The 27,643-nt window shown below is 39.6% G+C and overlaps 1 protein-coding gene across 1 annotated transcript; it reads right to left on the bottom strand.

The window, feature by feature from the left end:
- Nucleotides 1–601: 601 nt before the first annotated feature.
- Nucleotides 602–25,239, bottom strand: marco (macrophage receptor with collagenous structure). The gene is made up of 11 exons (XM_087829982.1): nucleotides 25,034–25,239; nucleotides 22,658–22,756; nucleotides 21,120–21,274; nucleotides 18,598–18,715; nucleotides 16,665–16,727; nucleotides 12,640–12,711; nucleotides 8,355–8,423; nucleotides 5,787–5,822; nucleotides 3,661–3,714; nucleotides 3,037–3,201; nucleotides 602–1,483 (listed from the first exon to the last, which is right to left on the bottom strand). The coding sequence occupies exons 1-11, from the start codon at nucleotides 25,140–25,142 to the stop codon at nucleotides 1,353–1,355; spliced, it is 1,071 nt and encodes a 356-aa protein (XP_087686108.1). The 5' UTR covers nucleotides 25,143–25,239; the 3' UTR covers nucleotides 602–1,352.
- Between the last annotated feature and the right edge of the window lie 2,404 nt (nucleotides 25,240–27,643).

Genomic DNA, 27,643 nt, shown 5'->3' with positions numbered 1-27,643 from the left:
GGTAACGTTGGAAACCATCAGGACCATCAAGTTGCATTTCATCTCATCAGAGAATAAAACTTTCTTCCACCTTTCACTGTCCCATGTTTGGTGCTCTCTTGCAAAGTCCAATCGGTCAGTCTTGTGGCGTTCAAGGAGACGCGGCCTTTGAAGACATTTTTTTAAGCTCTTCAGTCTCAGATGCCGTCTGATGGTTATGGGGCTGCAGTCGGTACAGGTAACAGCCTTAATCTGGGTCGAGGATTGCCCAGTATCTTGATGGACAGCCAACTGGATCCTCTGGCTCAATACTGGTAAAAATTCTTTTGCACATTTCCGCTGTCACAGAGTAATTCCAGCACATATTTAAGTAGGTATGACGGTTTGCCACTTAACTTTGCACATCACAGTATGCTTGTAGCTCATATGCATACAGCCAGGACGGTTTGCCACTTCATTTTAGCTGATAAAGTATGCTTGTAGGTAACATTCACAAAGGCAGGACGGTTTGGCACTTAATTTTACCCGTCAGAGTATTTTTCTTACTAATATTCTCAAAGGTAGGACGGTTCGCCATTTAATTTCGTGTTGTGCGCATGTGCAGAAATGTTCAAAGTTTAAGTAAGGATTTAATTTCTTTTTTATTTCAGGCAAATTCTTGCAATTTTTTCTCTTACAGACTAAAAATGTTAATAAAGTTATTTTTGGTTGTAAGTTGATCTACAGTGTATTTCTTTCTTTTTTGTTTTCTTTAATGTAAATGAGGATAAAGTGTTAAAGCGAGGTGTACATATAACAATTTTATAGACAAATGATACTATTTATAGTTGTGGGGGGCGCAAAATGTTTTTTTCTTCCTGGGGGGGCCATAAGAGAAGTCAGTGAGAAGCATTGGTTTAAGCTAATATGTTAAATATTGAGATTAAAATTAAATAAATAAAATATATTGTGTGAATATATAATTAGACTGAGATGTGAACACATTAGTCTCAGTGCTGCTCCCTGGTCAGTGAGCTGTGTGTCGATGTGTTTGACAGTGGTGAGTATACAGAGCCATTACCTCACGGTACAAAGTGCAGTATTTAGTGGGCTAAAGGTCACAGATTGCAAGCAATTACAAACACTTTGAGTTAATTTATCAGGAATATTTTATAGTGATCTACAAGGAAAATTACTGTTACGTCATTAATGTGCAGGCTTTTGTGTAGTACTGAATCACAAGCTCATAACAGGTTTTTAAAGCTCAATCATTAAAGTCAGTTTTGAGCAAAACAGTGAAGTAAAATGTGTAATATTCCTGTGATATATACTGAACACTGAGTTTCTGAAAACATTTTGCTGCTCTTGATTCCACGAGAGCAGCGATCTTCAGTCTACAGACAGTGTAACCCAGCGTCTTCATTGTGGTTGCAGTCATTAACACCGATTTGACCTTGAGGGCAATCAAAGATATTCTCCTCGGCTCCTGTGCACCGCAGCTCGTCCAGCCAGATCTTGCCAGACCCTACAGAAGGAAAGAAGTGTTAGAGCAGACTGGTGCTGTTTTTCTCTGACGCAGAGTTTTAGGCTTATGAACTATGAGTTTTTGTGTGTGGGCTCATTATTTGACAGATTTTTATCAGCTTACTTTCGTTTTCTTCACTTTGTCTCTGTGCATTTTCATAAAGGTTCTTTATCTTGTGATACTATGACATAAACCACCTGCTTGCTTCGACAGTCCCTATGTTTACTTTTTTATTACACTTTTAGTTCCTATAAATTCTGTGCTACACGTACAACTAGGGATGCACCGATACCGATACCGGTATCGGGTATCGGCCTCGATACCACATTTTCTAAAGTACTCGTTAAAAGTCCCCCGATACCGGGGACCGATACAACTGTCTGAGACCTGTCTATGTTTGAGCGGCATGTAAGGGGTTAATCACAGGCACCGAGTGCCCGCCCCCAGGCCCCGGCTGCAGCTCAGAGCTGAGAGAAGGGCAGGCGAGACAAGTCAGCCGTGTGGAACTATTTCAAAGTGAACGAAGACGCGAAAACAAAGGCGGACTGAAAATTGTGCTCAGCGAAATTGTCCAGAGGCTCAAAAGGTAGCGCATTTAACACAAGTAATTTAATCGAGCACCAAAATCCCAACACAACAATGAGTGCAAAGAGTTTACCCACGCTTATTTACCCACGCTTATTTACCCACGCTTATTAGCACAGAGGAGCATAGCTGATGCTATAGCAGTGGGACGGAACATAGTTGGGCATTTTAAACACTCCGCCTTAGCCTACTCCCGCCTCGAGGACGTTCAGGAACAGCTCAACCAGCCAATAAAGAGACTGCAGCAGGACGTACAGACGCGCTGGAACAGCACGTATTACATGCTCCAGTCCCTCATTGAGCAAAAGCGAGTGCTGGGCGTGTCCGAGCACGAACTCCCCGACTATCTCACCGCTCACCAACGGGCTCTTATGGAGACGACTGTTGCCGTCCTCACCCCCTTTGAGGAACTAACTAAAAAAGTGAGCAGCTACGACGCACTAGCCTCTGATGTCATCCCAGCTGTGACTGTGCTAGTGAGACTTCTAAACAGAGAAACAGACGAACAAATTTAAAATTAAATTTTGTTTTTTTATAATTATTTATTCTGTAATATGTTGCATACAACATGCTTTTCATTTTAAATAAATGTTCTTAATTACAAACTAGTGTTTTTTTTGTTAAATTATAGGACTAAAGCTGTTACCTGCAAATTTAAATCATGTTTTTATTAAGTACTCGGTATCAGCGAGTACTGAAATGCAAGTACTCGTACTCGTTTCCAAAAACGTGGTATCGGTGCATCCCTAGTTACAACCTGTGCACACATTTTACATTCACCTGGAATTAGATGTGGCTTTATGAATTTATGAGATTTCCTACTATTTGACCATAAAAAGTCAACATCTTATTATTTAATTTCTTTGAAATTTGGGAATAGCATTTAAATAAATTAAATAAATAAATAAAATAAGGTTCTAGCAGTAAGATTGAGATTCATTGAAAACATTAGATGGCAGAGTTGGTACCTGGGGCGGCAATAAAGGTGGAATGGACGGTCTGGAAGCCGAGCATCTTACAGATCACCAAGCCATCCAAACGGTCAAATCTGTCATCACACACTGTGCCCCAGATATTGTTGTGCTTCACTTCCACTCGTCCTTGGTGTTTTCCTGGCACAAGGCGCACAGTCACTGTGGTGGACAAAGTCGAGGTGACAGGATTAACAGTGGGTTTTTGTTGTTGTTGTGAAAGAGATCAGGATGGTAAAAATGTCCCTGTGAGATATTTGGTTGGTTTGCATTTCATTAACGACAAATCTGGAAATGCTAACTGACAAACGCGCTGCATTTTCTGTGACTACTTCACAAAAAGCCAACTTGTGATCTGGCGATTAAATATTTCTGCTGTGAGATTTACTCACCTGGATGACTGAGCATGCATCAAGATATCTCTGCTGCGATATAGCAGCCATACTTGTTGAATCACTATGTGCTGCATGCTCAGTGCATCAGTACAAATCTAATAACAAAACGCTTTTTTATTTTCTCTCTGTGAAAAATGGTTAATGTCCCTTTAGACATTAGAATACGTTTAACATCTGAGGTTTCTGAAGCTGTCGCTGCTCTCAGCTCAGCATGACGTGCACTTACACTCTGTTCCCATCTCTCCCTTCTCTCCTTTGGTACCTGGTGGCCCAGGAAGACCTGTGGAGAAAAGATTAAAGCTGACATATGAAATTACCATAATTTATTAGACAAAGACATATTTTTCCAGTTTTGCTTTTGTACACCACTACAATAGATTTTATATCACGATGATTTGACTGCAGACTTGCAACTTAAATTAAAAGGTTTTACAAATCTTTGCATTAGACACTGTCCCCTACAGAAAACAGCTAAAGTGCATGATGACAGAAAACAAACATCTACAACATGTTGTCGTCAGTCATGGACCCAAATGTATCTACCACAAACAGACTGAAGCTTATACATAATTTTATTAACCTCCTAAGACCCGAACTCTTCCACAGCATGCATTTTTAATTTCTCTGTGATGTTTGGGCTGATTGGGACCTGATAAATGTAAAAAGAAAGAATTGCCAGATTTTCTTTTTACCTGATTTTTGTTTCTGACAAAAATTAGAGCCACATATGAGGACATTCGTTTTAAATTTCAATAGAACAGTGGCAGCATAATGTCCTCGTAAGTGGATATCAGCAAAATTTAGTATTTTGGTCTAGACAACCCAAAACGTGATGTCCACATATGTGGACGCAGGTCCTAGGAGGTTAAGGAAGATCTACAATCAAACATCTGTCTGCTTCCTGGGCGCTTGGCGCCTAATCTGTGCTTTCATCACTTCCACTTCCCCAGACTTTCAAGCTCATTGCTGACATCACATCTCTAGTTCAGTCATATTTCTGCCTTCTTCAAGCCAATCAGCCTCCAATCTGCTTACTGGTCATCTGTCATTATGTTTAATTCATCATAAAGATCTTTGTTTACTGAACTGGCTCTCATATTAAACTTCCCTGTATGAGATATCTCTTATAGATGTAGCCTAGTGGAACTTTTCTAACAAAAGCAGCTGATAGCACTATCTCTACTTTCAAGATTAGGCTTCAAACTTTCCTTTTTGCTAAAGCATATAGTTAGGGCTGGACCAGGTGACCCTGAATCCTCCCTTAGTTATGCTGCAATAGACGTAGGCTGCCGGGGATTCCCATGATTCATTGAGTTTTTCCTTTCCAGTCACCTTTCTCACTCACTATGTATTAACAGACCTCTCTGTATTGAATCATATCTGTTATTAATCTCTGTCTCTCTTCCACAGCATGTCTTTATCCTGTCTTCCTTCTCTCACCCCAACCAATCACAGCAGATGGCCCCGCCCCTCCCTGAGCCTGGTTCTGCTGGAGGTTTCTTCCTGTTAAAAGGGAGTTTTTCCTTCCCACTGTCGCCAAAGTGCTGCTCATAGGGGGTCATATGATTGTTGGGTTGTTCTCTGTATCTATGAAGCGCCTTGAGGCGACTTTTGTTGTGATTTGGCGCTATATAAATAAAACTGAATTGAATTGAATTGAATTGTTTTTGTGGAATATGTAACCCCCAGAAAAAGTAAGGAAAAACTAAGCTAACTAACCAGTGTGTGAGAGAAACAAGACTCCGAGTCATATTTTCTCCATCTTTTATGGAAGCCCGTTTCCACTACAAAAAAAAATAATAACACGTATCCATAACTCGAAATTTTGAGCTATTTTCTTTAAATTTCGACTTATTAACTCCAAATTTCAAGTTACTTTTCTCAAAATTTTGAGTTACTTTTCTCAAAATTTCGAGTTAGCTCTGCCAATCAGTAACCAACGTGAATGAGGTCACTTTCTTGTTACCCAGAAGCATATGGCGCAGACTAACGCGCATTCAAAACCGGATCGCAACAAATTGGCGCTTTAGCGAGTACGTTTGCTGATAGTAACGCCATGTGATTCAGCTGATAACACAAGGATTTCATCATTTTTGAAGCCACACTGAAAATACTCAGCAATCTGTGCATTCATGACTGGATGTAATACCGGTAGCTTAGCTGTAGCATTTGTACCTGAGGGCTTCAGCTTCCGGGTAACAAGGAAATGACGTCACGTAGATTACTGATTGGCAGTGGTAACTCGAAATTTTGAGTTAACAAGTCGAAATTTCGAGAAAATAAGTCAAAGTTTTGAGCTATGGATCCTTTTTTTTAGTCGTGGAAACGGGCTTGTTGATTAAATGTGCTTACCTTGTGTTCCATTGTAACCACTTGGCCCTCTAGGACCTGTCGTGAAAGAGAAAAACACAAACAGCACAAACATATAAGAACATGGATTTGTATGGGTTTAACAAATGCTGTTTCACATTAGTCACACTGTAGACGGTATTCACAGCACTTCACTTGTTCCACATTCTGTCATGTCAGAGACTTTTTCCAAAATAGCGTGAATTCATTTTTCGCCTGATCATTCTTCAGAAAAGAAGAGGGATGAAGTCCAAATGGCCCTCAGTGTATCCACCAGTGTTCTGAGTGCTCAGTTAGGCTGGAAAAGCCTTAAATCATTTTCAGTCCGTTTATTTCTGGATTTGTGTACACATTCAGTTTTGTGTATACGTTCAAGACAATATATTTCTGAAGGTGGTATTGACATAAAATTCTCACCAGAGAATCAGTAACAACAGTAACAGCCCATCGTATCCATACATGCAGAGAAATCAAACCATATGTGTCCATAAATTATGTGTAATAATAAGAATTGACACAGGGATAAAGTACTGAGCGGATTAACAAAGGGAGGTGCATGAAGGCATTTAAGTCATAACAGACATCTTGCAAAACTGCAGGATTCATCACTCTGCGAGCCAAATTCACCAAATCAGCTCCATCTCTGTGTGCAAAAATCTCGATTATCTGCCTTATTTACTTGTTTATTACGCACCAGTTGTGTACAGTGTACTGCTGTTTTTCTGTTTTCCTAAAAGGACTTCTGACAAGAAAGCCTAATTCCTGCTATTCACGACAAAAAATGTAACCTTTTTTTGGTAGTGAATTATGCCAAATTGCAAAACGCGTAGCTATGTTTCTAATAAAACCTCTGTAACTTTGTGAAAAACAAGGTTTCTGATTTTCACTTTCTAATACAAATATTTATTTTGTTTCTTTTTCTTTATCATGTAGAAAAACTGTTAAATATGAAACTTCTTTACACTGACAGAAAAGGAGATTCACCGACCGCTTAGATGGGTCGTACGTGGCCTGCAATGTAAAATGAGTTCGACAACCCTGGCCTAGGCGGTGGCACCATAACTGCCATTAGTGATTGGGATTAGGGATGCACTGATACCGATACTGGTATCGGGTATCGGGGCCAATACTGTAAAATGTGTGTGTACTCATACTCGTAAAAGTTAACCGATACCATGAACCGATACTAACTTATTTCATTAATCAGAGGGTGGCTTGTCATTTGTAGTTTTTTATATTGGCCACTAGGGGGACATCCTGCGCTAAACAGGCACAGGGTTAGGCGAGTGAGACTGGCAGCTCCAGATAAAAAAAGAGAAACTGGAGGCTGCTGTAGCTAGGCTAAACAAAATGTCAGCAGTGTGGAACAGCCAACTTTAACTCAGGTTTTGGAAAAGCGATGAAAAATGTCAAGAGAAAATCCACGGGCAGTTAAAATAACAGAGGCTCTGACTCATTTTATCGCTCTGGATGACCAGCCAATGTCAGTCGTGGAAAACATAGGATTGCACCGTCTTCTCAGCATACTCGAGCCGCGATATGAAATTCCCAACCGCCCACACATCAGGGAGATAATGGTGCCAAAACTGTCTGAAGAGGTAAAGACAAGCAGTGTGTGCGATGTCAGTCCTCGGTTTAATGGCACAGTGGACTGATGATCCACGGGCAGATGAGGAGTTCGTCAAAGCCAAATACTTTTGTTATTTTGTTTGTTTGTTTACAATATGGACACTCTGCAATAATTTAAACGTTTATTTTATTCTCAAACCTAATTTGTATTTATTTTATTCCAAACAGAAGTGTTTATTTATTATTCTGAAAGCTCGAGACAGTGCCAATAGTTCAGTGATATTTTGTTAAATTACAATGTGGAGACTCTGCAATAATTTAACAGAAGTGCTTATTTTTCACTTGAAATTTGTGTGTGTGTGTGTGTGTGTGTGTGTGTGTGTGTGTGTGTGTGTGTGTGTGTGTGTGTGTGTGTGTGTGGTAGAAGTATCGGTTTTTGTACTCTGTATCGGCAAGTACTCAGATCCAAGTATCGGTATCGTATCGGTTTGAAAAAATTGGTATTGTTGCATCCCTAGTTGGGATGAAAACCAGGGATCCATTGTCAGCCCCTACGCTGGTGCAGTCGGTCACCCAGGACTGGAATATCTAGGAAGCATATCCCCCAGGACACCATCTAACCAGATCTACTTCTCTGCCACAGCTGTTTGTAATACTTTTCATTTTAATTTTTAGGGGATATAAGGTGAAAAACATTAACCCCGTCTTTATGATTGTTTATACAAAGCTTTTAAATAACAGAAAACCTTAGATGACTGTTGTACTGCTTAATTTTAAGCTTAGTGAAACCAAATATCTCCCTCCAATAGGGTGACCATAGTCTGATCTCCAAAAGAGAGGACACTTGGCCCAGCCATGAAGAACTTGTCATATAGTCTTTTACAAGTCAACAAGTGCAGAGAAAGAGGATGACTGGTCGCCCTAGTGTATAATCAATCTGCTTCAGTTTGAGTTTGAGTGAATCCTCAACACGGCTGCAATGAATTTAACCAAAAACCTTACCGGGACTGCCGGGGTCACCTTTCTCTCCCTTTGCACCTGGTCCTTGATCCCCAGGTGGACCCCTAGGACCTGCATTTGTAAAGACAACAACGGTGATTTTAAAATGTCTGTTTAACTTTTATGGGAGCAAATTTTAACTCTAAATGCAAATTAACAAAAGACAGACATCCTAACCAGTTTCCTCTTATCTAAGGGTGACATTTGTAGTCACCAAAGCCGTGAAACATCCCAATAACATAAACTTCCATACTTGTTTCAGCTGACGATCTTAGCAGCTGCTCACAATGAATAAACCAAACGCCTTCTGCAGGACAGGTTTATGGCCAGATGAGACAAAAACTGAACCATGCAATGGGGCTGTGCAGGTGAGGTGCTCATTTTTCCCAGCCTGCACCTGGACTCACTGAGCAGTTAGCCATAAAACATTATAAAGTCTGTTTGAGGTCCACTTGCAATTTTCTCTGCTCTCTGAATCTGAGATTCTGAGCAGAATGGAAAGACAAGTCGTTTTGACAGTTTCGGGAACAGTGTAGATGTTTTTTTGCTGCTACTAGTGAAGGCTGGTCGCCACAGAAGTGCGTCTGGTTGTTGGTTGTGTTGTTTCTTCCTTTGGACAGGTTAGTTTGTGTTGTGACTTCTCTCTTATTGATATAATGATCTTGTCTGCATTCAGGGTCCAATCCTGCCCGCCTCACACACAGTTCATGACAGTCAGGGCTTTTAAAATGAAGCATATTATTTATACCTTGATGATGGTGATAACATCTGGCTCTGGAGCTGTTTGGCTGCCAGTGGGACCGGTACATTGCACAAAGTTGTTAGAATAATGAAGAACGACAATGATCTCCAACATAACCTCCAATCAAAGCTAGACGGTTCAAACTTGTTGTGTTTTCCGGTACATTTGCATAATGACTGAATCTGGTACCGCTGACTAACCTTGGTGTCACAGAGGGAAACCAAACTGCTAGAAAAGTCTCAACCACAAAATACCTGCAGAGCGTAAGAAACATCCTGAGCAGTCAGCTGAATGGGAAGAACAAGTAGAGGAAGAAGGCTGCAGGGATCGATGTAGTGACACCAAGTGGTAGCAACACCAGGAAGAAGGAATGTGAGAAGCTTGAGGAATACCGAGAGCTCACAGAGGAGCCAGAGAAGAAGTGGAAGGTGAAGGCTGCCTTCCAGTCGAGAAAGGTTGGACTGAGAGTAGAGCTGGGCGATAGAACGATAACGATATGTATTGCGAAATAACTTTTTCTCAATAGAAAAGTTAAACTATTGCGATAGACCTCATCTCTCCTGTCCTCTTAAAAAAAAAGAAGAACAGCCAATCCAAATTAACTAGGGCAGAGCCGAACCAATCACAGCCGCAGCGTCACGTCAGGTGACTTGTTACGTACAGCACAAGTGCCAAGCCGCACATGTGTATTTGTTTGGGAAGCAGCCAGCCGCCGTGCCGCCCGGGTAATGGAGGAAATGGGTGTGCCGACTAGAGAAAAATCAACTGAGAGCGTGACCGAAGGTTATCGAAGAGAAAACAGATGATGATGCCGGAGAGATTGTCGAACGGAAGAGCCACAGAAGTTCTGTAGTGTGAAGGTATTTCGGCTATTTCAAGTCTGACAAAAAACAGAGTAGCCACTGTAAATGTGCCGAAAGCAAGTCTGGAAATACAATAAAGCGGTGCATGCTCAGTCTCTGACTGGAAGCGCTAATTCATCATTCGGCTTTTGTCAGACTAAAGTAACTGTTAAACTGTTTGAAAAGCTCAGCTATACAACAAGGAGAGATCGAGAATTTCCTTTTAGTTCTCAGTTTATTTGATATTGACAGAAGTTAGTCAATTTTGTCTGTTCTTCTGTAAAACAAACTAAGATTTATTTTTAGAATTAATATTTTGTTTCTAAGTGGAATTGACAATTTAGTCTGTTTTGTTTGTTCTGTTTTGAAACTTGAAACTGCCTTTTGTGTAGTTTGCAATATTTGCCTTTATTTATCTGAAAAAGTCTCCTTAAGTACATCTACCCTGTTGAACTTATTATGGGAAATAAATATTTAATTCAAAACAAGCTGCTGATTATTTCACATTTTACTTGTGAGCAACGGCACATTTAAATCTTACAAATATAGTTCTTTGGCTTATATCGTGATATATATCGTGATATATATCGTTATCGCCTGAAATGAAAAAAACATATCGCCCAGCTCTAACTGAGAGAATGAAGCCCTCCCTGTTCGCCTCTTATTAAGTCTGAGAGGGAAAAAGACATCTGGCCTCTTAAGTTTAAAGTGATACAGAGTGCTAAACAAAGTTCATGTGTGCTAATTGAAGCTATAATCAAAGATATAAGGAAGAGGAAGGAAGGCTCATGTTATTATAAACTGTTTGAAGTGAGTTTGACTCTGAGACTCTGAGCTTTAGAGAACCCGTCTCCTTAATGGGAAATAACTGTCTTGTGGCTTTTTATCATTATTTTGTTTATTCTTTTTGCTTCCCCTTGTGGGACAATAAAGTATTGAATTGAATATGTCTAATTAACATGCTGAATGAGATATGCAGTTTGAGTAATAAAAATAATTCTATTTTTATTACTCAAACTGGTTGTGTGTGTCATGAACCGGAGTTCAGTACACAAGCTGGACCCAGAAGCAGAGACAACACGCACAGGAGTATGAAAAATAAACTTTATTTCAACTAAAGGTGTCCCGGAAGGGTCAAAGGAAAACACGCGAGAAACTAGAAAAACCAAGGGACCGGGGGATGAGTTACGCAGGAACGCCGTAATCGGGACTGTGGGAGGCTGTAACAGAAAGAGGAAGAGAGTTACTGGGGAGCGGGGAAATAGCAGCATATGTGGGGGAGAGTATGAGTCTTACAGTCAAAGTGGGGCCGTGGGAGCCGGAGGGAGGGGTGAGGGTCCGCGGGGGAGCTCCAGGAAAGTAGAGGCGATCGGTACCGGAGGCGATCCAAACTCCAGACAGGCAGGTGGCTCAAAAACACGCCGAGTTGTTACCGCTGTGAGACGACTAACGGACTGGCGTGGAGCAGCTGGCTGGGCTGGATCAAATAGTCCACCTGATAATCGCCTGAGATGGGATGCAGGTGTGGAGTTAACAGCCACACCCGTGGGCGTGGGCATCCCATCAGCTCCTCGGACACCGGGCCGCGGACCATAACAGTGTGTGTGTAGACATGCTCTCCTTGTGTCTCATCGTTTGCCTCCCTGCTTGTTTATCTCATTGCTGTCTCCAGCTGTAAGTCTCAGTGTTTCCTGTTCCTTCTCTCGTCCTGTGTTCAGTGTGCTAAGTTTTGCTTCCCCCATCTCATCACATCTTGTTCACTCCAGCTGTTTCCACTTCCCTCGTCATCCCTCAGCGTATTTATTTGTCCGTCTCCCTCAGTCTGTAAATCTTCTGTCCTCCCTCGTGTCTCCGTGTCCTCTCATTCTTTCCACGTGTTTCAGGTATTTTGTGTTTAGTTTTCCCAGTTTAGGTTTTTTATGGTTGGCTCTTCGTTTCATTTTGTTTCTCTGTTTTGTTCATTATCAGCCACAATAAACGGCTCGTTTTCTTCCAGAAGCTCAAACATACATTTGTGCTTCTGAACTGGCTAAAGACAAGACTGTGCATGAGGATTATGAAGGACTCCCTCAGACGATTCATTTATTCATGACCTGCATTCTCTGAGACTGTTTTTTGTTCTCGAAGATGAATTCTCATGCTTCTCATTCAGAAAGCGTTTATGAAGCAGCGCAGCCTGAAACGATCATCGGTGTAAGTCAGTCAGTCAGGCAGAGATGGGTTGTGCACCCACACCTGCTCCTAGGGTGGCCAAGGTCCCCCCATTCCCTGCAGCTGTACCAGTGCCTCAGGTTTGGGAAGCTGGGGCTCAGCCAATCCCGTTTCCTGGTCTCAAATCAGCTAGGGCCCTGCTGGTTCCCGCTCCAGTACCTGGTTCTCAGGTAGGGACAGCGAGTGCCAGATCATCGCTTATGCCACTCCAAGGTAAGAGCAGCCATGACCCAGCCTGCTCCTGCATCCGTACCTACTCCTTGGGTGGGAGTGTCTGGTCTGCACCCATTCTCGTTCCCAAGGTGCTAAAATATTGTCGCCAACAGTACTGAATGTTGCACTGGGGCTGTGCTTTGATCTGTGAGATGATATCTCCAGTCTCCCCAGTGCCTAAGCTGGTTGTAAAGGATGCACTGAAGCAACTTTGATAAGATTTCAGAGAATGTGAGCAGCTCTTACTATAGCTGCCACAGGGTGGACCATTTTCCAGTACCTGGCTCTCCTTGTTCTCCTTTGTCTCCCCTTTCACCCTTTGGTCCTGGAAGGCCGTTATCTCCATGGTCTCCTGGAAAGAAACATACATGGATTATAATATCTGATGACGCAAGCATGCAGAAAAAAGCCCACACGGCCAGTGCAGTTAGAAGACGACCACAAAACAAACCGATTTTATTACTGACTGTTACTCCACATCATATTTTCATAAAATGCATAAAATTTTGATTATAAAAAGAAAGTGAAAATGTAAAGAGCATTACATTTCTACACAGGACTTGTGTTGTTGTTGTTGTTTTGATCAGTTGGAATGTCTTGTTAATTCTTTCTAATGTGAACTATTTTTAGTTTTTCTATATTATTTATTATATTTACATACCAATATGATATAAGCTATTCTATAAAAAAACTATAAAATTCAGTTTTGAAAAATAAAAATACAAACTTGTTCCCTAAAAAAGTAATTTCATTTAAAGGCGATTTTCTAATTGGGGCACTTTTTATATCAGCGTAAAAGTAAATAATCAAGTTGTTTCCACAACATATGATGATAGTTTGCAAAATCCATGAGCTGCTAAAGTTAATAAATTTAACGTCTATTTTTATTTTTGTTGACTTTATTACGGAAGAAACTTGTGCCGCAGAAGCTACGCATCAGGAAAACAAAGTCACCTCAACATGGTTTAAGTTTGTGCTTGATATTAGTAACATGGTTTATTCAGCAAAATATACACTGTAGACATTAGTGTTTAGATCAGTTATATTAACCCTGTAGTTTCACCACAGGAGTAAAAGAGCTGATATCTTTTTGTAAGTTTACATCGATCACAAAATCGAGTGGGAGTTAGCGACTTCCACTTGGTCAAACAGCTGAACTCTCGTCTCTCTATTCAGGAGATTCAACTTCACCGTAACTTATCGGTTGGGTACTAGAAATTGAAAAACGGATGCTCTGTCTGTGCAACTTCCTACCTCAGGAACAGCATGTCAAGAAAGTCTGAATTCGCCAGCTTAGCTCACGTTAAATTGGAGAGAGGTGATACCATCCAGCCTTTTATGTTTCCAGTGATGCAAAGTGCTATGATAGTTTATCTGTATGTGCTTTTGCTAATAGTAAATCATCTTTATTCTTAATCAAAGATGTAATCACAGTATAAGTCTAATTATCATGAAGAACTGCTGATATTCTGGTCTTTTCCTGTAATTTGATGCACATGCTTGTATGTACTTCTGTGTTGTCTTACAGTTTGGTTTTGTGTTTTTCTCATTTTTGCCATGTTAGATTACAAAATCAAGAGGATTTGGATTTCCATTGATTTCTTGGCTCCCGTCCTACATCAACACAGAGCAGAAATACTTTTCTTCAGCCTGAATTCTGCCCATTCTCTCCTCTCTCCATTCTATTTTTCACCTTGTGAAACTGTAAAGGTAAAAGCCTGTTTATTATTGACATCACATCACTCAGATGTCATATTAAAAATGAACAGATCCTCCGGTAGTTTTTCAGGTTTAATCAGAGGCCAACCTGGCAACCAAATCGTCAGAGGATGTATGATCGACATCTGGAGGACTGCGAAGCTGTTAGCGCTTGATCACAAGAGATTTCAAACCACAGGAAAGTCACTGGGGTTATTAGAGGCAAGTAAACACACAGCACGTGCATACTATTGCTGTTTACTGTGGCTTAACCTGTCGAGGAGAAAAATGTAAATAAAATTCAAGCCTTGAAATCATAGCTTTCCTACTTTTTTTGCAGTTAGTAGGGTTAGGGTAATGATGCTAAATGGTCCATAGGTGTGAATGGTTGTCTGTGGTCTCCTTGCTAAAATAAAGCAATTTAATTACGTGGAAATTCATTGCATGATAATTTTTTCATGTTCATTCAAAGATTGTTTTTTTTCTTGAGTGTGGGATCAGAGACTCTGACCTTTTAAACAGAGAGCAGGTTCCAGACCTTCCTCACATAGGGGTGCCTGATTGAGATCCACAAAAGCACATCAGCTAATGGGGCCAAAATGTCAGTAACGATGTACTTTGTTATTATCGCAACTTTCTTCCTCCAGATTTGACCAATCTCAGAAATGAACACAGGGAAGATTTCATCAAGATGTAAAAGTAATAGAAACCAATATATGAGCACAGGGCTGGACTGGCATACTGGGCATTTGCCTGGGGGGCCGATGAGTCAAAATAATGTTTTTTCTTTGCCAACGTAATTATATCGAATATATAATTATAATATACATGATCTTTAATTGGACTTTAAATCTGAATTTAGTGGAAAAAATAGATAAAGACCTGTCCAAAGTTTCCAGTAGCAAAAACAAAATGTAAAAAAATAATATTTTTTAAGCCAGTGTTACATGTACTTAACCACATTTTAAGAAGTGATGTAGGCTAACACATCGTGCCACAATCTAAACAAACTGACATCTATCAGCCAGGAAATGGTTACAAAACTATTCCTAAGGCTTTAGGACAGCAAATCAAGTTAGCCATTTTTCACAAAAACAACAAAATGAAGGTGATGGACCGGCCCAGTGCAGACTTAAATATAATTGAGGTGCTTTGGCATGACCATAAACAGGCTGTTCATACTTAAAAACCTTCAAATGCTGCTGGATTAAAACAATAGAGTGCACCAAAATTCTTCCACCGTGATGTGAAAGATTATGACAAATGATTGATTGATAATCTTTTCAGGAGACAATTACATTTTGATATAGGTCCCAGTTGGTTTAGATAACTTTTTTCCCAATAAATGAAATTGCAATTTAAAACCTGCATTTCCTGTTCACTCAGGTTATCTTTGTCTAAAATGATGTGATGATTTAAAACATAGGAAACAAGTGAGTGCAACAGAAATACAAAAAGCTAAGAAATCAGGGAGCTGTCAAATACTTTGTCACCGCACAGAACATGACTATTTTGGGTGACGGAGCTTGTTTTTCATTCATCTCTGTGGACGTCTGAAGCACTTCAATAGCAGGTAAGTCTTGCATTAATTTTGTTAACTTGGGTATAAGTGCACTACACTTAAAACACTTCTTTTCACAGCACTCACTTTACATCCTTTTTAATCATCCTTAATAAGATTCACTAATTAAAATTTTCAGTGCAGTAAAAAAGAAACATATTGACGCTTTTACCCCCACAACTGGTCACAGCAGCTGCCTGAGAAGGCTTCGTCTTCTCTCTGTGCACCGACGCAAACTGTTTCTTCATCTTTTATCTTTCTCTTATATTCTACAGTCTTTACATAATGAAATGCACGGAGATAACGGCAATGAATTAAGATAAAAAATGAATTAAATTGATGATTAACTGAGAATTATTATGTGAGGACTCGGGAAAATGAAGATGTTAGTGAATCAACAATCTGTCCTTAGTGTCCTTATAGAGCCGAGTGTTTCACAGACAAATCAACCAACAAATAACCACAAAAAACCAACTAAATGTAATTATCATAAAATATAAGTTTGATCAAAGACTTTTTTTAGCAGAGAGCTTGAGGGCACGCAGAGTTTGATCTATTGGGAAATATATGCATTAGAGCTGGTTAATTTGTCAGTGTGAGTAAAAGTCCAGCCCTGATAGAGATTTCATGCAGCAAATGTCAGTGCACTACATTGTGAAGCTATGTGAAATAACGGCTGCAGCTCATCCATCAACCAGGTCTCATCATCCATCTGACAGGAGATGATGCGTCATCAATGCTGGGATCATTGCCAGAGCAGCAGCTGAAAGCTAATGTATTCTGCTGCACACGACCCCACAGCATCGTCTAACGAATGAAGTTTTTACAGTGGAAACTTTTCTTGTTCTTTACCAAAGCAGGTTTTAGACTAAACACTGTAAAAATAAATCCAGATGTGACGCTGCTTTTCTGAACGATTCTGTCATCAGCTCGTTCCATTTGGCCTCGGCTGCTGCTTTAAACTTACTGAATATGACGTTTCACAGATTTATGTCACATTGTTAATATAAATGCATCAATTACAGCTTCTGTAACTTTGACCTCACCTTTGCTGCCTTTTTCTCCTCGGTTACCTGGTTGTCCATTGGTGCCTGGAGGACCTGGGGGTCCTGAGAACACATACGTAAATAAATTGCTATGCTTGATAAACTTTAGAAAGTATTTTATTTAGGGATGCACCGATACCGATACTGGTATCGGGTATCGGGGCCGATACTGTAAAATGTGCGTGTACTCATACTCGTAAAAGTTAACTGATACCATGAACCGATGCTAGCTTATTTCATAAATCAGAGGGTGGCTTGTCATTTTTGTTGTAGTTTTTTAGATTGGCCACTAGGGGGACATCCCCTAGAGACAGTGCCAATAGTTCAGTGATATTCTGTTAAATTACAATGTGTAGACTCTGCAATAATTTAACAGAAGTGCTTATTTTTCACTTGAAATTTTTTTGTGGTCATTTTTATTAAGATTTTATTTTTTATCGGCAGAGAATAAAATAAAACCTGTCTTCCAATTCATTGCATTTGTGTGTGTGTGTGTGTGTGTGTGTGTGGTAGAAGTATCGTTTTTTTGTACTCTGTATCGGCAAGTACTCAGATCCAAGTATCGGTATCGTATCGGTTTGAAAAAATTGGTATCGTTGCATCCCTAATTTTATTACAATATGTGCTATGATGCATCTGATTACACCTGAGGTATTGTTCCTGCATTATTACTGTTGTTCCGGGACAATCAGTCGCATTGATTAGTTTCAAGCTTGCTCTGTTGTCAAAGCTTTGCAACTTTCATTCCTCCTTTGCAAAGTGTACTATAAATGCTCTATAGGCCAGCATCAACACCACATATGAGCTGGTGGAGGGAGGCATGGGGTCTGGGACTGGCTGCTCTGCTGCTGCATGGACCAGGGCTGTGTGGTTGTCTCTACCCCATCTCATGGGTCTGTGAGTGGATTGCCCCACGCCACAGTCCCTGCCAGTGGCTGGTGTCCCCACCTGGCAGAGCATTGATGGTTCTGGATGTCAGAGGCTGAGTGTTCAGTTGTGTACTGGCTCACTTTCAGCGGCTGCTTGGCCCCCCTGACTCTGTCGGGCCCCTGCTGGAGTGTGGGGCGCCCTTGGGTCTCGGTTCCCTGGGCCTGGACCTCAGTCTGCTCTGGCACAGCCAGCTGTCAGCGGAGCATGCAGGCTCGTCACCACGACCCCGTGGGACTTCTGCACTGTGGTTGCTGGGTGAGCCCCCGCTCCAGGGCTCGTCTCTGGGTAGGGGCTACCATTGCCCCTGCTCTGGTCCTCCCGAGGCTCTAATGCTTTGGAGGGCATATGGATGTCTGGGGCCCGGGGCTCCTCTGTGCCTCCTCCTGGTTCTGCAGGGTGACCTCACAGCCCAGAGAGTGTCTGTCTCACTCATCCAAACTGGCAGCTGGTCCATAATACAGGGGTCTGATAGCTGAAGGCTCTGCCTTCTATTCTACTTTTAGAAACTTGCTATAAATTCTTATGGCGTGGCCTCGTTATTCATTTTGCATGTGAAGATGAAGACTTTAAATTCAAGTCCAAATTTAAGAGAGAAATATTGTCTCTCTTTCTAGTTCCAGTTAATACTCTTGCTGCAGCATTCAGGATCAACTGAAGGCTTTTCAGGAGCTTTTAGAGTGACCCGATAATTATGTATCACAATAGAAGCGACCGGATGTTTCTAATTTTACCAAACAAATGACGGCAGCCCTACATATTTGTTTGATGTGCATGCTAAAGGATAAATCTTGGTTAGAAATTCCTTGTAGTCTTAGCTACGTAGTGCAATCTAAAGTGAATTCTTGGTTAAACACCACATCTCTAAAACTTGTAGGACAGAGAACAATAACCTCAGTGTTGTCTAAATAACAATGATGTGGATCTAAAGCTTGAAATCAGACAAAGCCCTGTGTGATAGTTGTTGCTTTACCCTGTTGTTGTGTACGTAAACACATGCACAGACCTGGCTTCAAGCTGATGACTGTTAGTTTGCCTTCCAGGTTATGGGTGGTGGTGTTGAGCAGGCTCAGGCCGGTCTTCAGTTTGTCCAGCTGACCTTCCTCGCCACACAGGCCTTTAATCTGGTAAAATATGTGACTGTGATGTTAAAGTGTAAAAACATGGAAACACTTTTTTAAAGGAATTATTATAGATGAATAAGTTTCTAAACCTAAAGAAATATAAATCAGTACTCAGCTCCAGAACATCCACATATTATATTTTAACTAATCTCTGTATGAGCTGAATATTGATATAGTCCAGGTAATGTGGAATAACACTGAGATTAATGTTAGCTTTATTTTGATGGGCACACCATCCATCAATCACCTGCAAAGACAGACTGTGAAAGAAGGAAAGACAGAAGTGTAACACACCAAGTGTGTAAATGCAAGAAAGTAAAAAGCAGCTTTTTGGAGGATGTTTTTGTGTAAAGCTGACTAAGCCTTGTGCAATGTTAAGGCAATATTAAAATATTAGTATTTTTTATTTTCCTGTTTTCCTATTTTCTGTTGCCTACGTTGTGGGATTCAGCAGATGGGGGAACCCTAAAGACAGCTGGGATGGCTCAGTGTGGAGAAACATCTGCGGCTCCAGTAGATTTTCTTGGTGTACAAGCTGTGATAAGCTGATCTGAGCTACTGCTGCTTTTAGCTTTACTGCTCTTTGTGGATTTACGCAACTCAATTCACCAAGATGTCAGCAGACGTTTGATGATTTGTCACGACTGATCACAGTTTTAAAAGTGTGCTCCACTTTCTTTCCCACCTTAACTATATTTACCATATTATGTGTTGTCATCCATGTATACATTTTGCCATGATGGAGGGTCCTCTACACTCCTGTGCAGAGAATAACACAGATGTATTCATATGTGTTATTGTTTTAAACCTAATTATTAACATTTTGTGTTTAAGTGTTTCCAGTTCATTACAGACTTCCTGGTGCTTTTTTTAATCAGGTATCACGACCATAGTGTTAAATTCCTGCTTATTACACAGAAACCGCCACAGGTGTCGTTACTATTCTTTAAGTGTGCTTTAAAAGGTTATTACATAGTTATAAATGTGTTATTAGATAGAAACAAGTGGTTTTGCAGCTGTTTCCTTCTTATTACATGGAAACTACCTGAGATATTTCCAGGTAATAACCACACTCCTTTAAGTTAGCTTTAACAGGTTATTAATGTGTTATTAAATGGAAACAGGCGGTTTGGCATTTTGTTTCCTGCTTTTTATATAGAAACTACTACTGGTAATTGAGTGGTAATAACTTAGAAATTACCACATTATTACACTCTTATTTTGTCCTTGTTACCCTACTATTACTGCTTTATTACCGAGCCATATTTCCACATTATTACACCCAATTTTTGGGGCTCTTATTATCCTATTACATAAATTTCAGGGTAATAATACTCAACTGTAACCATTGTTGCTACCTTGATATTACTTGGATATTACATGGTTATTACTTTGGATATTAAAACTTAGAAATGCTACATTATTACCCTCTTGTTTCCCCCTTGTTACCCTACTGTTACCCCTTTATTACCGAGCTGTATTATAATATAAATATAATCTAAGCTTTTGAACCGCTCATCTCAGAGAAGAGAAAGGAACAAACAACGTATCACCTGATGTCCAGCCATATCTTACCATCTATCTATGTGGCTTTTCCACATACGTGATTCTGGAATCATGACATCATTATATTTTCTCATTCATTGTATTGGTTAAACTCATATCTGATTATATTCTGATCAGTATTAAGCATAATTAAACTGTCATTAAAACCCTTAGTACCATTTCTCTTTCCCAGAATCTTTCAGAACATCATTTTGGGCTGGCAGCACATTTCTTATCTTTCACATTCCTGCAGCCACGCACAGATACTCCTCTACTGAGGCTGCAGCTACTCAGCTCATGTCTCAGCTAACATATTAATCAGACTTAAACTTTGATTTATATCTTTGATTGAGAATAAAGATGACTCACTATAAGCAAAGCACATAGATAAGCTCTGTTATAGAGTTGTTATGACTATGATACTTGTCGTTGGCTCGCTGTGTGTGAGACAGGCGTGTGGAGAGGGGCACGGCTGCCCATCATCATGCATGATTGTGGCTTCTGTATGGACAAACTACCATACAGGCCATTTTAGAATACTTTCGGGATGCGCTGCTTATTCAGTGATGGACTGCTTCTTAAATAGTACCTTTCTACATAAGCTAAGCACTTAAAATGCTTCCCATAACACACATTCCCATTGCACCTTTATGTATGCCCAAACTCTTTGTGTCACATTCACACACTCACATGCCAGCGAGTACATCAACGGCAATTTAGGGATCAACATATTGCCCAAGAACATGGGGCAGCGATTGATCCGCTCTACCAGAGCAACACAGGAAAGATCAAGTCAGCCGTGGGTCAATCCTACAAACTTCAATATCCATTGTTTCACATTATATGTAAAGAAGAGTACCTGGCTCTCCAGCGTCCAGAGGTGGTGTCTCAGGTTCTTGGTTTGTTGACTGTTGTTTTGTATGAGAGTTTGGAAGCTTTCATAACCATGAGAACCATCATTGGACGTTTGCTCCTCTGATCTGGGGCGAGCCAGTGAAGCCTCCAGTGTGAAAACTGGAACCAAGAGAAAATGAACAAATATGTTTAGCTATTCTTTCTTCCCATGTATGTTAATGAGTAACACATCCTAATAATGTCACCCTAACCTTACTAACCTGCAATACTAAGGTATTAGTAAGTGCTTCACCACTTATAAACCATTACTCCTCATTAAATACCAATATAAAAATTAATGATTACGATGCTTATTTATAATTATTTATTTATAACATGGTCATTGTGGCATTTATAAAGTCTAAATAACTGATTAACAACGTATTTAGATGTCTGCTGTCCAGAGAGATGGAGCAGGGATCGAGAATGAAAAATTATTTGAATAATAAAATTTATTCTAATGTTTGGATTTTGTGTGCATTGAAGTGATGGAAGATTAGTATCTGTGTGTTTCTGTTGTTTTGTAATGTGCAGATAGAAAGAGGAGATTCGTGAAATTTTGTGTCAGGAGTAATTCAATTCAATTCAATTTTATTTACATAGCGCCAAATCACAACAAAAGTCGCCTCAAGGCGCTTCATAGATACAGAGAAAAACCCAACAATCATATGACCCCCTATGAGCAGCACTTTGGCGACAGTGGGAAAGAAAAACTCCCTTTTAACAGGAAGAAACCTCCAGCAGAACCAGGCTCAGGGAGGGGCGGGGCCATCTGCTGTGATTGGTTGGGGTGAGAGAAGGAGGAGGAGTAACTGTGCTGGAAGTGTTTGTAGGGTTTACCTTACAGTATCGAGTGCTTTGAGGCAACTGTTGTTGCGATTTGTTGCTGTATAAATTAAAGTAAATTAAACCTTGTCGCCATGGTGTTTGTTGATAGGGTAGCATCACTGAACTTTTAAATAATGTCGTTTATTTCTGTCTTTGCTCATAAGTTATTTCATTCTACAGCGACAGGGGCTGCCTTGCAATGCACCATCAGTGCTAATACTACTACTACTAATAATAATAGTAATATGTAGTAAGATTAATATGACTACTGTGCTTTGATAATGCTATAAAAAAAGATATACAAGTTAAAAAGTCATGAGGAATAAAAAGTTAGAGTACTGTTTACGGTATTTGGAGAATTCTGTTTATCTTCATATCTTAATCATATGCATCTTTTAACCATTTGTTAATCACTTATTTTGATTAATAAATTATACAATGAACATGTTATAAATAAGCTTATTGTCATGAATAAACATTTATATCTGTATTTATGAATTACATACTAGGGAGAATAAAATGTGATAGTGGATTAAACACTTTCTGATACCTTAATAATGCTCAATAGTGTGACATTATTTTAAAGTGCTACTTATTAATGTATTTTTTAAAAGAAAAAAATGGATTGATCTTGATTTCTTTATAGCTGTGAAATGAGATGATATGCAGCTGTACCTTTATAAAGAAGAAAAGCATTAAGGACCGTCTGCAGGATGAGGTAAATGACTATGACATGAAAACACCGTAGTTTCCTGGGCCTGGATGACTTCAGATCTGAAACACAAACAGGGTTATGTGATCAATCTCTCGCACCAAGATTACTTCTTCAAATTGTCACTTCAGGACACACAAATTCAGCTATTACAAATATTTGTCTACATTTGCCAAGCAAAAAGCAAGAAACCATATATATATATATACACACACACAAGTGAATCACTAACATTTAACCAAATGTTTTCAAGTTGTTCTGCAAATAAATCAGTCAAGCAATAAATAAATCAATAAAATAATGCCAGTATATACACTGCACAAACCAAATACAGGAATACAAGGATAATACACAGTTTCTATTTCTAGGCTGTCATCAAAGCAGGAGTTTGTATTCAGGCATTTAGTACTCAAATTACTACTACTGAGTACAAATGTTGAGTTTGAGAAAAGCAGAGGAGAAAGAGAGAAATAAAGAGATAATTTTTTATGCATGTTTAAAACATCAGTATTTTAAAAGCTCTGTTGATTGGACCATAAGATGCTTTTGCATAGTTGGCATATGAGGAGCTGTTTTGAGTGAATTTTCATTCATGTCATTTTCTTTATTTCGTTTTTTAAATTTCAATCGTGGAAAACCTCTTAATGAGCAAACCTGCTGTCACTGAAAGAAAATATGAAACACTGGCACCACCTGCTGGTAAAGGTTGCCGTCTCACTCTGTCCCAGGTTTAAGAATGACAGCCACTGTAGTACTGACAGTAGTCAGTACTACAGTGGGCCACAGACCGGTACTGGGCTGTGAGTCATTTGTCACCAGGCTGCGAGAGTTGAGTGAAATTTATGGTTTTCGGGGTTTTAATCGTTAACTCGGTTTCCCTGGGTCTTTTCCCGTGTTGTTGTTGTGCGTCTTATTTTGAAAGAAATATTTCCGCGTTACCATAGTGACCAAAGGGCATTAAGGGGCAGAGAGGAGGATGTTACTCTCAATGCTGTTGGTGCATTTCAGCAGGACGCTGCTAATAAAATTACACAATTACACAATTTGCGTTTATTATTATATTTACAAAATACCACAGTTTTTGTCTCGGTCGTATCATTTTATTTTGTTGTATTTATCCACGACACCTTGAAGGCCGGTCCGTGAATATATTGTTAGACATTAAACCGGTCCGTGGAACAAAAAAGGTTGGGGACCGGTGCTTTAAAACACAAGTACATATGTATGTAATAAATAATAATAATAATAATAATAATAACAACAACAGTAGATAATAACATTAGACAGATTTTTGATTTAGAGTGGGTGTAAAATGGGTTTTGTTGCAGTTTTCAAACTGTAAATTGTAAATTTTAACTGTTATTGATCCTTTTATCTTTGTCTTTAAGTGTATATTTATTTCTCTTCTTATATTTATTGTTTGTCTTTTGCACTGAGTGGAACCGGAGCCTCGCCTCGTCTCTCTATATACTGTATATAGTAGAGATGACAATAAAGTTTACTTACGAGCACTAGAAGCAACAGAGTCTTACATTTGTCACTGCAGTCCCCAGAATTAATTCACATTGAATCAAATCATTTTTCTCTTGCCAGTATTCAGGTTACTTCTGTGTTTTTCAGAGTCCCACAGCTGTTTTTTTAGATGATTTGTTTGCTCTTTGAACTGCTCTATATTCAGTTGAGTCATTATGTCGTTCCTTTTTGTTTCAGGAGTCTTAATAAACTCTCTCCCAAGACGAAACAGCCAACAAAACACTCAATATTGTTTTGTCTGTTGTCAACAGCAGCTTTTGTTTGTTTGCTTTTTTACCTGCTCAGGCAGCTGCCGTAAAAAACTTAAGGAAGCTGATTTTTTTGTTAAGCCTGTGCCACTTAACTCCACTGTTCATGTTTTTATTCAGTCTAAACTTTTCTTAGGTCGCATCGAGGTTGAAATTGGTTTTCACGATGGTTCAGTGTTTCTTACTTTACGAGAAATTTTTGGTTACTATTGCAAATTGAAAAATTGTTTTTGTTAAACGATACTATGTTTCCAGTGAGGTTTTTTTTCAGGTTGTATATGGATTATTCAAACGTTACAACCTACCAGGAAGAAAATATTATCTCTTAATTGGCATTTCCATCTTTAGAGACCGTTGATGGTCAGTTAAGGGTTTAGAGGATAAGTTTAGGCACATTTTCAGAAACGACAGCACCAAAGGTTTGAAATTAAAAAGTAAAACAATCAGGGATTCAGGCCGTCACGTTCATTGTAACATGATAAATGTTACAGATAACTATTTTCCAAATCTCAACACAGTTTCTATGAAAGAAGTAACACTCACTGTCTTAGCACTCACCATCAGGCTGAAGGCTGTAGAGATCACTCCTGCTGAGTGACATGTCAAACAGTGGGTTACTCTGAGTGTATGTCACCTCATTCCTTGTCCTGTTCATCGCCGTCTCCATTCTTCCTATAGCCCCGAATCACCTTCACTTCCTACTTGGGAGCCTCTTTTAACATATGCAGTATGTAAAAGATGACACTTCTTCCCCAGATTGCAACAGAAGCTCTGTACCAAAGAGCTCACACGAGAACCGACTGAAAGAGAGGAAGTAAAAGTACCTGATTTGTTGCTGAGTTGACTAAAATATTGCAGCTGACATTTATTTAGCGTTACTGCTAAACAAAATGAGGAAGCTGGTGAGGTCTTACAAAACCATAACGGAAGTTGCAATTTTCTTGTCCAAGTTCTGGCCACTTTTACTCTTTTACAATGCAAAAAATATCGGAAAGTTATGAAAATATTGGTTTGCAATAACGTACATACCCTACAGCAACAAGGTCTTAATACCCAGCCAATCACATAAAGTCTTATTTTGTCCTCTGGCTTTGATTTCCTGTGTACAATGTTTACATTACCCTGAGTAATTTACCCACTCAGACTCTACATGATGTACAGATCATACATGACATACAAATATTTGAAAAGTTGTGATAAATAGAACAAAATAATATTTGCAAATATATTAATGTGTGTGTGTTTGTGTGTGTGTTTGTTTGTGTGTTTGTGTGTGTGTTTGTTTGTGTGTTTACAAAGATCTGTCTGTCAGTCTCTTCTCCACTTGGAGCGATCAATCATCCCACAGTAAGCACTTGTGGCAGAGGTGTGGTCCCTGGCTCAGCTGCAGGGGAGAGATGGTGCAGTGAGTTTGAGGGGGCGGAGCCAGCTGAGGCCACAGGTCATGATGATCTGTGAAGTGAAGCCAGAGACCGGAGCGAGAGGAGTGTGTGTGCTGAGACCCGTCTGCAAAGCTGGTGAATCGGGTGTTGAACAGAGAGACACAGCATGTGTGAAACCACAATAAATATTTAACCAAAGAGAGGTGCAGCCTGCATTGATGAGTTATCAAGGTACCATTAACATCAGTTAGTTAGTCCTGCTTCACACTGAGATATGCACACAACTCTGTCACCAGACCTGAAAAGACAAGGACACGGCAAACATGCGGTCACATTGTCTGCTAAACCTAGCCTAGCTAAATAGATTTTAAGCAGTAGCTAGTGTGGACAGGCTAGCTCAATGTTAGAAAGTGTTTATGGATTAAGTTATACACAGTTCACATAAAGTTACCATAAACAGCCTCTTCTTCTTCCACATGTTATGTTTCATATTAGTAAAGGTTTTTTCTGTAGGTGGCCAAGATGATGATAAAAGTAAAACACAGAGAGACAAAGAAATACGTCAAATTGGAAGAAGTCAGCTTCACAGATTTTATGAGTGCAGGTAAGTTATACACGGTTTGTAATAAGTCATTAAAGAGGAAATGATAATGTTGTTATTAACTAAGTGATGATTTTACTTCAGTGCAGCAGAAGTTTCTCATACCAGAAAATGCAGCTCTGAAAGTCACGGATGAGCAGCCTATAGAGGTGGATGAGGATGTCTTCCCTGAACTTGCAGCAGTCAAAGAGGTTTTGTCATCTATACAGCTGAAGGTAAGTAAATATATGCTCTGATAGATTTTGTAGGATTTGATTTGTACAGTTACTCCTAAATAAACATTTTTAATTTGTCTAATATCCTGTGGTAACGATCACAAAACGCTGCTTTCATGGCTCAACAGTAAGTTGGATTTATCACATGCATTTCAGACATCCTGGAAACACAATCATCCAAGAAGCTGCGCGACTGCTCAGACCTAACACACTATGTGACACACACACCTTATGGTATGTAAATTGTATATTACCATAATAAAATACAAAATAACCATCTGTTCTCCTGGGAGAAAGTATAATTTAATCAAAGCGTGCAGTTTACTGGCCCTGTGTGCGTAAATGCTTCGTTGTGGTTGATTTTTGATTGTATATGCCTTATATTCTAATATTTATGTTTGTCACCCTCAGATTTGACTGTCCTGAAGCAACATGTGGAAGAAGCCTCTATTGGACAGCATACATGAAAGAAATGTAGATACATTACTTAATAGACTTGTCCTTGACTCTTTAGTTGTCATTACTTGAAAAAGCTTAAACACGAAGATAAAACAGATTAGAGAAAAATAATTTGATATAGTATTTCATGTAGTTCATATGTTTGGGTTAAAATTGTCTATTTTTGTCAATTGTTTTGTTCTTTGTATAAAATGTGTTTAGACAGTGGAGCAGATTCTGACTGTCATCCATGAGTATGAAAAAACTGGGAGTTTGAAAGATTCCACCAGGCGATTAATGGTGAACGTCATTGTAGCTCACGTGCGTGAAAAGGAAGGGTAAGAGGAATGTTTATTCTATTCATTTTTAAAACTGGCAAGGATCTTATCACAAAAACACTTCTGATTTTGCAGGAGAACTGTAAGTAAAGCAACAAAGGAGTTTCATGCACTTGGAATCGTGTCACTCTTCCCACTTTTGAAGGATCCGTACTCCAAAAAGGGATATGTGAGTTTGCTCTGCAACTGTAGTG

The sequence above is a fragment of the Neolamprologus brichardi genome, chromosome 16 (assembly GCF_056152115.1).
Source record: "Neolamprologus brichardi isolate AB-2024 chromosome 16, ASM5615211v1, whole genome shotgun sequence".
NCBI lineage: Eukaryota > Metazoa > Chordata > Actinopteri > Cichliformes > Cichlidae > Neolamprologus > Neolamprologus brichardi.
Note: the sequence above shows the minus strand (reverse complement) of the source record. Positions and strands in the feature narration are given on the sequence as shown.